The 15,345-nt window shown below is 40.9% G+C and overlaps 1 protein-coding gene across 1 annotated transcript; it reads left to right on the top strand.

The window, feature by feature from the left end:
- Positions 1-3,489: 3,489 nt before the first annotated feature.
- LOC115589131 (uncharacterized) lies at positions 3,490-15,124 on the top strand. The gene is made up of 9 exons (XM_030429858.1): positions 3,490-3,620; positions 3,709-3,756; positions 4,441-4,635; positions 7,771-7,922; positions 11,591-11,935; positions 12,036-12,137; positions 12,333-12,656; positions 13,748-14,083; positions 14,173-15,124. Exons 6-9 carry the CDS (start codon positions 12,131-12,133, stop codon positions 14,223-14,225), a joined length of 720 nt encoding a protein of 239 aa, XP_030285718.1. The 5' UTR covers positions 3,490-3,620; positions 3,709-3,756; positions 4,441-4,635; positions 7,771-7,922; positions 11,591-11,935; positions 12,036-12,130; the 3' UTR covers positions 14,226-15,124.
- The last annotated feature ends 221 nt before the right edge of the window (positions 15,125-15,345 follow it).

Genomic DNA, 15,345 nt, shown 5'->3' with positions numbered 1-15,345 from the left:
AACAAAGTAGAATATACTGGAGTTTTCAGAGCTCCTATAAGCTGCTAACAGCGAGATGTGGCTGCTCTCTTCCAGGTCGGTTATGAGAGGAAAACCGAGCTACTCACAATTGGCCACAGTCTCACAACATAACAAGTGTAAATCCTTGTCTTACAAAAACTATTTTCACTGACCACGTTAGGGTACAGGCATCTATTACAGAGGCCTCGGATTACAGAGGCCGAACAGAGATGAAGAGAAACCCACTGAAAACTAGAGACTTCAGTCTGACCCTGAAATACCCCACATACCTGGACAGACTCTTTTACACCTGCACCATCTACAGCAGGGAGGGAAACCTCCTGATGAAGAACCAAGTTGAGCTCAAGGTCAAAGGTGAGTACTGCAAAACTGTCATCCATGAAGGACTTTTATATTGAACCAAAGCCACCTTTTCTGATCCTGTAAGTGTTTTAGTATCTAAACAGAAAACACGGGGGACTCGACCTCTGACCTATGACCTCTGAGTGAAACTTGAGCTTCCTGGCCGATAAAAAATGCTGTCAGTGAACAGAATCCAGGCAGTTTCCTTCTAAACGTATTTGTCAGAAATGTTTAATTGTTTATTAAAAACAAATTTGTATGCTACAAGTTTTATGTTAAAAAATCACCATCACCAATAATCAGTATGTCATAACTGTAGATTCTTGTTCCTTGTGTTGTGATCGGTTGTCAAGATTTTGTCTTGTGTTTTCTTGTATCTATTTCCATGTATTCGTATCGTGTCGTGTGTGTCTTTTATGTTTTGTTTTTCCATGCCCTCATGTGTATTTTCCTATGTTCTTCCCTCTGGCTCCCTCTGTCTGTTGTGTTCCCTTCATGTTTTCTCATGTGCTCCTCCCCTTCGTTGCTGCACCTGGCCTCCTCCCTCCACTCTCTCCTCACCTGTTCCTCGTCTGTTCATCAGTGTCTGTGTGTTCCCTTCACTCCTTGTCCGGTCATTGTATGTCTTCTGAATGTTCCTGTCTGCGTTGCTTCTGATCTTGTTCCTGTTTCCGTCCTTGTGATGCCCCTTATCAAAGTTTCCTGCCTTGCCTCCTTTCGTGTGTCTTGGTATGTGTTGGATTTTGAGTTTTGCATTTTGCATCTTTTTTATTTGAACTTTGCCTTTTTTCTTCGTACTTTGTCGGACTGTTTTATTTTGCTCCTTTGTTTTTTGGACTCTTGACTCATTTCTTTGTGCTTCTTGGTTTTGTTTGCATCCAGCTTTGAGAATAAAGCTCGCCTTTTGTTTTTTCCCTCATCTTGCCTCCTGTTTAACTGCGTTTGGGTCCAACCCCTATATCCATAGTCTCCCCTTTAACAAAACTTGACACAGTAAGAGAACATTTGATAGGGTTCACTTCCCCCAGTCAGAAGTGTTTAATTGTTTATTAAAAACTGATTTTGTATGCTACAGGTTTTATGTTAAAAAATCACAATCACCAATAATCAGTTGGAGAGATGTTGTGAGGGTTCACCTCCCCCAAAGCCAAAATAAAATAAGATTAAAAGTGACCCTTGGACCCTGATAGATTTATTACTTAAAGACATAAATGAATGTAAATGTTACGAGATGAAACATTAATGTGAAGTATAACATGGACAACAACAAAAAAATCATGACGTCATCAAGATTCTGATCATTTCCAACATTTATAAACCTGGTTTTAATTTTTATGTTTCTGTCCTCTGTTGCCTGCTGGTCTCATCTGGTTCTGTCCATCAGGTTTATGTACAATGTTGTCATATTTTTAAAAAGTTATTAAAAACTGCTTCTGCTGTGTTCACAGCTGATGTTGTGGTTTGTTGTCCTCTCAGACTGTCAGGTGGAGGTGGAGGAGGGGGAGGAGTCTGTCCAGCTGCCCTTCAAAACTACACCTGAACTGCCTGTTGACAGTAAAGTGAAGTGGGTACGTATCGATCCCAAATCTACAAAGACAGTCCACATGTATCAGCGCGACTCTGACCAGCCTGAAAAACAGGACCAGGTTTACAGAAGCAGAACAGAGATGAAGAAAGACCTGCTGAAGACTGGAGACCTCAGTCTGACCCTGAAAAACCCCAAACACACAGACACAGGGAGATACAGGTGATATGTCCGCAACATAAGAGGAGAAATGGTGAGAGGGAAAACAGTGCAGCTTGAAGTCAAAGGTCAGTATGAAGATACAGGTCAGAGGTCAGTCTTTGTGTTTGTCTCTGGTTGTTTGTCTCTGTCCAACTGTCCTCTGTCTCCTCTGCAGAGAGATCAAAGATGAAACAATCAGAACCGGAAGCAGCTCAACTGATAGAGGATCAATCTGTTTGATTGGCCTGTTTTTCACTCCTTGACTATTGATCTGATCTGACTTTGGATCAGAGAGATGTTGTAGGTGAAGGAGCTGATGATGGATGATGGATGACAACATGACGCTGTATCAGCTTCTATACAATCACTATTGGTTACTATTGATATCTGTGTGTAATGTCACATGATGATCAGCTCTGTGATTTGGACTGAAACATGTTCTTGTTTTTTTTCTTTTTAGACTTTCAGTGTCCATGAACGCCACTGGTAGTTCTGTTCCTTTGAGCTCAGACAGAGGTCTCACTCTGGAGGAGACAATTAACACTAATGTTCAATTGTGACACTCATAATATTCCAGTTTTTATCAGTTGTTTCAACATATTTTTTAAAGCACTCACACAGTTTTCCTGAAATGACCCTATTTAAAACAACCATCACTCACTCTGAACATATACTGTAAGTTATCTGTTAAAAGCAAACCAGAATAATGTCTTCTTCACTGTTGATGTCCAGATAATTAACTTATTTAATGTATTCAGCTGCTCTTTGACACTTCTGTCCAGTAAAATCTTGTCCACACAGATGGAGGAAGATGTCCTTAATATCAAGCCAACATCTGTTTGAACAAACAGTCTCAAACAGATGTTGGCTTGAGGAACAACACCTGATGCTAGTAGACACAATGTCAGTCATTATCTGGTTATTGATTGTTCTGACGATTTTAAATTAAAAGTGAGAATTCAAATATTTAATCCGAGGAGCATCATCAAAGAAAATGGATCTAAAGCTGTGAGAATAATAGATTCAAAAGACATAAAACCTTTGAATATCTGGTCCACATATGGCAGACTTATTTCCATATTTCTCACAGAGGCTGATTTAATACCTGACGATTGAAGTAAGTGTTAAATTACGTATCAATCAGATTAAGAAATTCATGGTAAATGAGAAAATCTCAATAACTAATAAAATAGAATCACAACAGGAGTTTTGAGTTTGAGTTTGTTTTACCAGCATAATGTAACTGACATGGACAAAATGAGGTAAAAGAAAACACACAGAAATGTTCTCTTGTTTATTCAACAAAGCTTCACCTTTGATCACCAGATCAAAAATCAATTAACCACTACTAGCCAACCAATCACAGAGGTTGGAGTGACGTCATATGAAGCACTGAGAGCGTTTCAGGGCGATGAGCAGAGAACAAAAACATTAGTTCCAGGAGCGCTCCAAGGTTTGATATTCATCAGTGTGACAGAAGAAAGACGAGACTTCAGCAGGATGAAGCAGGTTTCAGTCTTTGGGCTCCTCTGTAAGTGTGACTGCATCATTTATTACATGTTTCACTAAAACACTGTCAACAGCTGCACACTCATTGTATTCTCTCTCTCTGTTGTCAGTGCTGTTTGTCTTCTGCTTCTTTGTGAGCGCAGGATCTTCATCTCGTAGTGAGTATTGTTCAACTGTCTATCTGTAGAAGTGTTTTTCTAAACCGTGATCCAAAACAGTTCAAAATGAGCTCCACCTTCACCAACAGCAGCTAAATCCAGCTTTGCACTTTGTGCCACAGGAAATTAATGAGCTAAGTCTTTTTTTTGTATTATTTCTGAGTGAAAAATTCAACAGGATACTTAGCAAACATTGTAGCATGCTAGCTGTGTAGCATATGTAGTGAATGCATATCATTAGTCTCATGCGTCTTTTATCTAAATATTTACAAAAACACCTGGCAGGACTGCCCTCTCACTCATCATCCTGTTTTTGTTCCAATAATGCCCCTGGTGTGTATAAAAGCAGAAGAATTATCTTGTCTCTTAGTGGCGATGTTGAACACTAGGGGTGTACGTCTGTGACCATGGACACAGAACAGAACTGTATTGAAACGAGGCGTAAAACGTCAGCACAATGGATAATCTGGCACCTGACCGAGCGGATGATGGATAGTTTGGAACAGGTGAACAGGTAGAAAGAATTAATATTTTGGCAGGTGATGAGGAGTCGGCTGGCGACTGTAAAACATAAAAAGATAACATATGAAACATTGAAAAAGGAGATGATGATGTACAGGATTGATAAACCAGCTAATGTTATAACCTGGTTAACAGTGGTTCTTCTTCTCTTTCTAACATCAGATGTACGGTGACGGGAGACCAAGAACTACACTGGAGTCCTGCCAACACGGATGGTAATTTCTCTGACCTGGTACGTCAGTGTAGGCGACACCATACAGTTCAACTGTACCACACAATGACAAATGGAGCTACAGCGGCACAATGGACATGCAACTGGTCTGGACCAAGATGGGACCCGGAGAGAAGATTAAAAAGGTTTGGAACAGACAAAAATCCTGAGGTTTATGTCAGAATTATGAAAAAAAGAACAAATCAATTTGTGAAAAAGTTAGCTGGACATGCTATCAGAGAAGAACTTATCTTAGAAATGGATAAATGCTTACAGTTCAGTGAGCAGTCAGTCAAGGAGTTCTAAAGATGAGATTATTATCACAATTATTTTATTTTCGTAATGGAGATGAGTTACAGGTGATGAACATTTTTTAATTCATGGAAACAGTCAAGTTAGCCAAGTGTTTTGTATGTATGTATGTTTTGTAAGATGAAGTCATTCATTGTGGATTTCAAAATGTACTCTGAACGGAACTCATACCTTCATACCTAGGTACAAAATTTACCTTTGAGTTATAATTGGTCAGGGTGACAGACCCCCCTCTAACCATATAGTCAAAACTCCAGCACCTTCCTCCTTCTTCCTTTTTCTCTCACCCTTACTGAATTATTGAATTGGTTATCTTTTCTCTTCTTCAAGGGTCGTGCCCTGAGGTTATCTAATGTACATTGGCTCTTATTGTTCATCATGTAACCTAAAAGTCCCTTTTAATGCTCCATGAGTATGACATAATTGTGCCTTGTGTGATGCAGTGCACAGCAGCATGGTGCCCTGCACGAGGAATCAACATAATGGAATTAACAAGGGCGATGACCAGAAAACAAACTTTTTTATCATTTATTTGTGTTATTGTTTCATTTATTTTAGCTAAATGTGCAGTTTTACTTTAGTTATTGTACTTTCACTACATTTTGTTTATACATGCTTTCACTTGAAAATTTTCAATGCAGTCTCTTCTGCTACATTTAGCTCAGAATCAGAATCAGATTCAGAAAACCTTTAATGTCCCGCAGACGGGGAAATTTGTTTGTCACAGCAGCGACAGAATATTACAAAAACAGAAACATATTACAAGAACAGTAACCATAGCAAAAATAAGCTATAAAATTAAAAAGGGAAGAAATAGATATACATATTTACATGATATTGTGCAAAAAAGCAGGTTTTTGTTTTGTTTTGTTTTTAAACGTAGATTTTAAATACAGATGATACATATAAATATAAATATGGAATAAATATGGGTGTTAAGGAAATTGACCAGATAGTGCAAAACAGACGTGACCTCAGTGCAGACATATTGCACAGTGCAGGGCACAGGGTGAGGTCAATAGGCTATTGGGAGCAGTGCTGACAGCAGCAGGTAGGAAGGACCTGCGATACCTCTCCTTCACACACTTAGGGTGTATCAGTCTGTCGCTGAAGGAGCTGCCCAGTGCTGTGACAGTGACCTGCAGGGGGCGGGACTCCTGCATCAGCAGCGATGACAGCTTGTCCATCATCCTGCTCTCTCCCACCACCTGCATTGAGTCAAGAGGGCATCCCAGGATGGAGCTGGCCTTCTTGATAAGTTCATCCAGTCTCCTCCTGTCTGTTGCTGAGATGCTGCTGCTCCTGCAGACTACTCCATAGAAAATGGCTGATGCCACCACAGCGTCATAGAAAGAGGTCAGGAGTGCCCCCTGCACTCCAAAGGACCTGAGCTTCCGCAGAAGATACAGTCTGCTCTGACCTTTCTTGTAGGTAGCTGCAGTGTGATCAGTCCAGTCCAGTTTATTGTTCAGGTGAACTCCCAGGTACTTGTAAGATGTCACCATCTCAATGTCTGTTCCCTGGATGTTCACCTGTGTGCAGGGTTGTTTTTGCCTGCTGAAATCCACCACCAGCTCTTTGGTCTTCCCGGCGTTGAGCTGGATGTGGTTCCGCCGGCACCAGTCCACAAAGTCCTGAATGAGTTCTCTGTAGGCTCTGTCGTCCCCGTCCCTGATGAGGCCGACGATAGCAGAGTCGTCAGAGAACTTCTGTAGATGGCAGTGAGGGGATTGGTGGTAGAAGTCTGCGGTGTACAGGGTGAACAGGAAAGGGGCCAGGACCGTTCCCTGTGGGGCCCCTGTACTGCAAATTATTGTGTCCAACACATAGTCCCGAGCCCTCACATACTGTGGCCGGTTAGTGAGGTAATCCAGGATCCAGGATGTAAGGTGTTGGTTCACCCCTGCCAGATCCAGCTTGTCCCCCAGGAGTGCAGGCTGAATTGTGTGAAAGGCACTGGAGAAATCAAAGAACATGATCCTCACAGTGCTTCCAGGCTTCTCCAGGTGGGAAGATGATGGTGTCATCCACTCCGATGCAGGGTTGATATGCGAACTGGAGAGGGTCCAAAAAAGGGCCCACCAGAGGGCGGAGATGGACAAGGACCAGCCGCTCCAGGGTCTTCATCAGGTGTGAAGTGAGAGCAACTGGTCTGTAACTGTTAAAGTCTTTTGGGTGAGGGATCTTTGGAACAGGTACCACGCAGGAGGTTTTCCACAGCAGTGGCACTTTTCCCAGCTTCAGGCTCATGTTGAAGATGTACTCTACAATCCTGCACAGCTGGTCTGCACAGGACTTGAGGAGCCTGGAGCTGATCCCATCTGGACTCGTAGCCTTCTTCACCTTCATCTTCCTCAGCTCATTTCTCACCTGGAGAGACGAGAGGGACAGAGTGGAGCAGGGGGGCTGAGTGTCAGATGTGGGGGGAGGGTGAATGTCAGGGGGGGCATTGGGGGGAGTCTGTGACATGAGAGCCGTGGAGAGGGAGGTAGAGGTGAGAATGGGGCAGTAAACGGGGGGATGGGAGAGGTGGTGGGGGGCAGCAGAGATGGCTGGGCCGGGGGAGGGTGGGTGTCTGATCAAACCTGTTAAAAAACAGGTTCATGTCGTTTACCTATGTCTGATCCCCCGCAGCCTGGGAGTCTGGAGTCCTTTGCCCTGAGATAGTTTTTAGGCTTTTCCAGACTCCACTGATGTTCCTCTGCTGCAACTGGTTCTTCATCTTCCTCCTGTAGCTGTTCTTCCCCTCTCTGATCTTCTTCCTTCCGCTGATTAATTACATGCTGCACATTATTATTAACAGACATAAGCTGACTATAAACTGTGAGACCACATCAGTGGAAAAAATCTCTGTAAACACACCAGTTAACAGGACATCAGAGACAAAATGGCATATAAAAACTCACCTTGTTGAGTTTTGCCTTCTTTTAGTGCTGATGTTCCCACATGGGCTGTTTCCGTGGCAACAGGTGTCCAGCAGCTGCCTCCAGTGGTCACTCGGCCTCGCGCTGTGACTGTAGAGACCGGGGGGCTCGGCTCAAGGGCTTTCAAAGCAGAGGCCCGGCCGTCCAATCAGAATCTGAGAAGTCATGACGTCATGGCCGAACACTGCCAAGAGGGTGTGAGTGTTTTTGGCGCCATGCCAGAATAGGAAGGAGGAATGTAGACTCTCTATCTCTCTTTCTCTGTTCCTCTACCTCTCTCTCCCCTTTCTTCTTCTTCTTTCTACATTTATCAGCTTCTTTTTCTTTCTTAATCAAAACTAGCTATAGTAACAGTGATGGCAGTAACCTAGTAGTAGTGACTCCAGTGAGGTAAGTGTCCTGTTTTCTTCCATTTAAATTGTCACTATAAGTAAGTGAAAGTGGTTTGACCTAGCATAGGTGGATCACATATGCTCGCTAGTGGGCTACATGTTTATCTTGTATCATTGCAAAACATAAGTAAGAAGTCTTTGTCATTTAAATGATGATTAAACAGCCATACCTAAATACATTATGTAGGTTACAGGTATTTGTAATTCTTACTTCTATGTTAACAACAATAGCTAAATATTAATTTAATTAAGTTTTCATGGAAAGATTTCAAATAAACTGGATTGTAGTACTGAAGTACTGGTTATTGGTCCTAATTGTATTGTTAACACTGTCAGCTGTCACCTTGGACCACTAACAAAAAACACAAAACAATCAGCTAGAAACCTCTGTGTTGGTTTTGATCACCATCTCAACTTCTATCAACACGTTAACATTCTAGCTAGAAGTTGTTATTTACAGGTCAAAATAATTGCCATGGTAAAACCAATGCTACCCAGAAATATAGTTGAACAACTAATCTACACCTTCATTTTCTCCCGTCTAGATAACTGTAACTCATTATCACCTGTCGGAACAAAACCACAGTTGTTCGTCTACAGTAAGAACAAAATACAGCAGCCAGACTCACTTAGACTCGGCACAGAAACCACATCACACCAGTGCTGGCTGAATTTCACTGGTTACTAATTCGTTACAGAATTCAATTCAACATTTTACTGATTACTATTAAAGCCCTAAATGGTCTTGAACAACTTTACATCTCAGAACTACTCATCCCTTATTCTGCTTTAAGACTCCTCAGATCAGTGAACCAAATCCTGTTTACACCACTGTGGTTGTGATTTTAAGGTTCTTGATCCAGCACTGTGGAACAAACTCTAAATATCAGAGCATCTGAGTTAGTGCCATAATGCCCAAAGTTTTTAAAAACACACCTGTACAGACGAGGATTTGCATAATGTATTTTCAAAGTCTTAATCTTGCTCTCTTACATTTTGTCTTATCTCTGTGTTTTATATTTCTTGTTACTGCTCTTTGCACCGATATTGTTTTATGTGAAGCATGTGATTTTACTGCATTTTATTGCTTAACTTGTCTTTCTTGTACTGTATACAATTATATTCTGTGAAGCACCTTGTAACTTTGGTTTTGAAAGGTTCTTATAGAAATAAAATGTATTGATATTATTATCATTATTACAAAGTAATCAGAGTACTTAACACAACATTCTAGAAAGTTCAGCTTAACCTCAAAGCACTTGTGGGTGCTAACAGTTAACAGTTAACCCAGGACTAGTAAAAGTTCAGTGTGGATCATGTAGACCAGGGCTGAGGTTAACCTGAGTTTACAATCTGTGTGTGAAAAGTGGCTAAGTAACAATAATGTGGAGTGGATTTTCAGCGTGTCAGTGTCAGTGTTTGTACCGTTCAAAAACTTTGATTCATATCTAGATGTGCCGTTCACTTCAAGTTGTGCACAGTGAACATTTTTTAATTCATAAAACCATGATATTCTGACCGCACCTGTGACTGCATGACGTATCATCATTATTTTTTTTTAAATGAATTCCAGAGATGTATTAGTGCTAATATTATTTAAGCATTTTGTTTTTTGGCAGGGACACAACGTACTTTTTTTTGTTTTTTAATTACATCTTTTGTTTCACGTCAGCTAGAGAAAAGTAAATATTTATCAAATTGAATTGTGCATAAAAATATTCATACATATTTATTCTACATTTTGGCTAAAACTGAAAACTTTTGGCAGCAGCATTCTTTGTATATCATAACTAACATTTAATATAAAGCGTGTCTTCATCTGCACAAAAAGTATGTTTATTTTTTACCTGTTATTGCTTCATATTATTATTTGTCTATTGATGCACCAGTATGAGCTCCAAGTTGGTTGGTGCATAGAAATGTCTTCATTATTCAGATACATTTCGATACCTTTCAATTGAATGCAGGTAGAATCACTGCACTCTTTAGTGTGATTCTAGAGTTCCCCCTGAAGACCAGCTGACAACACTGCAACTTGAAAAATAGTTACTTAATACAGAAGATATTTTTAGTACCAGCTATGTTAGCAGTGTTAAGCAGCCTTATTTATCTATCGTGTGAAAGCTACTCAGCCTGTTTCTTCAAATTCCAAAAGCTGCTGTTGTGGAAACATTAAAGTGAAACTAAAGTTTAGTTACATTGGCAGTTGATATTTTGGAGGAAGAACGTAACAACTGGCTGTAAACTGAATGTTTGAGAAGAGAAGCAGATTAAATCATGTTTTAAATTTAAATTTTTGCAGGAGATGAAGATGTTTGTGGTGTTTGTGATCCTCGTGCATGGAAAGATAAACCTCCTCCCTCTGATCTGATCGTCACTTATCTTATGATAAGTGTCTGTGATCTACTTTCATCGGTGACATTCTTATAGATTATAATCAAGTATTTAAAAAAAACAAAAAAACTTTTTCACACAGCAGCATCACATGTTAAGGTAAATGTTGGGCTGCATTCAGTTAAAGTTTGAGATGATTTTTAGCAGCATACAGTCTGCACATGACTGAAACAAAGCAGCCAAAATTGTTATATCAAAGTGAACATCACATCTCATATGAATGAAGCGTCTCCACATCAGCTCTGCCTTTTCCCTGAGTGTTAGCTGCTCCCAATGAAGACATGATGGAGAGATGTGAAAAAAGTTAACACACCCATTTAATCATCATATTGAATCAAATAATAAAGTAAATCTTAACATTATCCCCTCTTACACAGATTCCACAATTGTGCCACAACAAAGGCTCACTTATTCACCCCGTTTTTGACACCAAACCAAGTAGCCCTGATGTTGATTCACCTCTTTTACAACTCTGTTTCTACCTCTGCTGGTGGATCAGAACTGTCTCCCCATTTCTCTTCTTAACTTTTATACAGATTGAAAGATGACAGCTGAGTTGACTCTGTTTTTGTTAGCTGTTACTGCCGTTAAACTCTGCGGATGGAGTTTTAAAGCAGCCACACAATCAGAAACAAGACCAGATTTATGTCTGAGTCACCTGAAGATGCACAAGGAATAATGGTGCATTTCAGTGGTGAACAATTCCTCAATGAAGCAAAGTCCTCCTATTCAAACGGCGGCCATTATCGTTTGATGTCGCAGTCAGATTAGGAAGTAAGCTTCGTTGTACAGATGTGTTCTAGTTTCCAACTGTATAAATGTAAGGACTCTGACAAATCATGATGAGTGACAATCCAGAGAGACATCAGGCCATATTTCAACATAAATTAACACAGTTGATAAGCCATTAGTTCCTGTTAGACAACAGCTACCATTAGCATTCAACTACTTCCTAGCTAACAAGACTGTTTGATAGTGTTATGTGTCATGATAGTAAAAGTGTGAATAAGTTCTCAGATATTGACACACATCTTGGACTGCTGCTGTAATTTAACCTCTCTACCTGTGTGACCTCATAGTTTCCCAGCATGCATCAGCTGTGGAGCTGTATGAGGGGGAGGAGTTTGTCCTGCTGCCCTGTGAGTTTCACACTTTTGACATGGACGGCCCCTCAGTGGTATGGAGTCGCTTCGATCTCAATCCTTCAACCGTCCACAAGCGTCAGCAGGAAGGTGATGAACTTGGAGATCAAAACCAGCTTTACAGAGGCCGAACATCCATGATGGCTGACGCTCTGGAAAGTGGAGACCTCAGCCTCTATCTGACAAAACTCAGCCTCTCTGACAGTGGCAACTACACCTGCACCGTCAGAGGAGCCTTCGAAGACGAGTGGAGAGTGACGGACGTACAGCTGCAGGTCAAAGGTCAGCCAAAGTCCTTGAAACCAGCTGTAGATACAGGTCTGAGGTCAGTACTGTAGATAAAGGTCAAAGGTCATGTTCATTATGTTTCTGTTTTCCACAGAACGATTTCCATCCTGGGCCACAGCTCTCCTGGTTCTCCTGGCTGTTGATCTTATTGTTTTGGGGGGTCTTTTAGTGCATTTTTTGCACTGATTCATGTCAGGTATGTCACTTCTACTACACTACCCAAAATGCCAGTGTTTTTTTTCTTCAGTCTTGTAACTCGACCTTGATTGTTGAGGCAGACTGTTGACAGTTAGTTCTGGGATTATAACAGAAGAATGAGACAGTGAGCTCCTGTTACCATCACAGTTCCTGCTCCTGTCTTTACAGCTGATGTTGTGGTTTGTTCTCTCAGTCTACCAGGTGGAGGTGGATTCAGGGGTGGAGTCTGTCCAGCTGCCCTGCAAAACCATAATTCTGCTACCAAAGGACATCACAGCGGAGTGGACTAACAGTCACAATGCAAAGCTCCATGTTTATCTGAATGGGTCCCTGCCTGAAGAACAGCATTGGATTTACAGAGGCCGAACAGAGATGAAGAGAATTCCGCTGAAAACTAGAGACTTCAGTCTGACCCTGAAATACCCCACAGACATGGACAGACACGTTTACACCTGCACCGTCTACAGCAGGGAGGGAAACATCTTGATGAAGAAACAAGTGGTGCTCAAGGTGAAAGGTGAGTACTGAAAAACTGTCATCTATAAAGGACTTTTATATTGAACCAAAGCCACCTTTCCTGATCCTGTAAGTGTTTTAGTATCTAAACAGAACACATGGAGGACTCAACCTCTGACCTACGACCTCTGAGCAGTGATGGACTGGGAGCAAAAAACGGCCCTGGCATTTTCACCCACCAGCGGCCCACGGAATGGGGGTGCGCGCGCCCACGCGCACGCGCGACTTTTGACGCACGTAAAGAACAGGCACTTTTGATAGCCCCGGTGATAGTAAACGTAAATTCCCAAACAACTACACCCCAATACATAAAACACATTAACAAATCATCAGAGCCGGCCGCTCCATAATACAAACGTGTCTTACCGTCACGCAGTCATCCATGTCTACCTCTTCATCTTCCTCTTGCTCATATTCCTCACTGTCCTGTCTTTCTCCCTGGTGTGGTGCTAACAGTATTAGCGCTAGTGCTAGCTGAAGCTGCACTTGATTTTAAAAAACAAATCAGTCGGTTTGCAGCATTTTTTACCATCAACCAACAGTGCTCTCTGAGATTTCTCTCTTTTTCTCCGCTCCCACCTTGTGTCGCTTGATACCTCGATTCATTTTTTTGCTAGCTTAAACTCAGTCAACTTCCAACTTCCAACCTTCAACTTCCAACAACCACACTCAGACGGTCCACTCGATTCAGTCTTGAAATTCCCAGAAGGCATTGCTTCATTTTAACTTTCGCAAACTACTATTCAAATAAAAAAATGCAGGTAATTTGTTTTATTTCAAACCATGCATGTTTTTGAACATCTGAATAAGACATTTCGTGATTACGTGAATAAATGTAAATGTCACAAGATGAAACATTACTGTGAAGTATAACATGGACAAAAAAACAATCACGACAGCATCAAGATTTTGATCATTTCCAACAATTTATAAACCTGGTTTTAATTCTTATAGTTCTGTCCTCTGTTACCTGCTGGTCTCATCTGGTTCTGTCCATCAGCTTTCTGTACAATGTTGTAATAATTCAATAAATATATTAAAAACTGTTTCTGCTGTCTTTACAGCTGATGTTGTGGTTGGTTGTCTTTTCAGTCTGTCAGGTGGAGGTGGAGGAGGGGGTGGAGTCTGTCCAGCTGCCCTTCAAAACTACACCTGACCTGCCTGATGATACTGAAGTGAAGTGGAAATGTTATGTTCCCTCACCCACAATGACAGTCCACGTGTATCAGAATGGCTCAGACCAGCCTGAAGAACAGAACCAGGTTTACAGAGACCGGACCGAGATCAAGAAAGACCTGCTGGAAAATGGAGACTTTAGTCTGACCCTGAAAAACCCCAAACACACAGACACAGGGACATACAGGTGTAAAGTCTACAACAGGAGAGGAGAAATCCTGAGAATGAAAACAGTGCAGCTTAAAGTCAAAGGTCAGTATGAAGATACAGGTCAGAGGTCAGTCTTTGGGTTTGTTTCTGGTTGTTTGTCTCTGTCCAACTGTCCTCTGTCTCCTCTGCAGAGAGAATTCAGATTAAAGATGAAACAATCAACATCAGGACCAGAAGCAGCTAAACTGATCCAACTCCTCTGATCGGGGATCAATCTGTTTGATTGGTCTGTCGGTCACTCTGACTATTGATCTGATCTGATTTTGGATCAGAGAGACAATGAAGGTGAAGGAGCTGATGGACGATGGATGACAACATGACGCTGTATCAGCTTCTATACAATCACTATTGGTTACTGTTGATATCTGTGTGTGATGTCACATGTTGATCAGCTCTGTGATTTGGACTGAAACATGTTCTTTTTTTTTTTTTTTAGACTTTCATTATCCATAAAGGCCACTCCAGCTCCCTCTGGAGGAGACACTTGACACTAATGTTTAATTGTGTCACTATAAAACTGCAATACTATTATATTGCAGTTTTATCAGTTTCTATCAGTCTCTTTATCGGTTTTCCACCTTAATCGACCTTGTTCAACCATTTTTGTCAGTTCAAAAGGCTGTCACTCACTCTGAACTTTTAGATAATCTGTATTTAGTTTCTCTTTGAGACTTCTGTCAAGTAAATCTTGTTCACCTCCTTGAAATCAATCCAATATCTGTTTGAGCAAACTGTCTCAAACAGATGTTGGCTTGAGGAACAACACCTGATGCTGTGAGACACGATGTCAGTCATTATCTGGTTATTGATTGGTCTGATGATTTCACAGTAAAAGTGTGGATTCAAATATAATAACTGAGGAGCATCATCACAGAAAATGGGTCTATAATAGATTCAAAAGACATAAAACCTTTGTTTATCTGGCCAAAATGTGGCAGACTGGTACCATATTTCTCACAGAGGCTTATTTTATACCTGTGTGATGACTGAAGTGAGAGTTAAGTTACATATCGCTTAGATTAATGATTTCATGGTAAATGTGAAAATGCCAACAATAACTAATAAAACAGAATCACAACAGGACTTTTTGTTTGAGTTTGTTTTACCATCATAAATAACTAACATGGACAAATTTGGTAAAAAAAAATAAATAAAAAAAACTCAGAAATGTCGTCTTGTTTATTCAAACACTTTAGTACCTTTTTATGAGACTGAATTATTGAATTGGTTATCTTTATCCTTCTTCAATGGTGGTGCCCTGAGGTGATCTAATCTAAATCTTATTATCTATCATAATTAATAAT

This window comes from Sparus aurata, chromosome 10, assembly GCF_900880675.1.
Source record: "Sparus aurata chromosome 10, fSpaAur1.1, whole genome shotgun sequence".
Lineage (NCBI taxonomy): Eukaryota > Metazoa > Chordata > Actinopteri > Spariformes > Sparidae > Sparus > Sparus aurata.
This window is presented reverse-complemented; position numbering and strand designations above follow the sequence as displayed.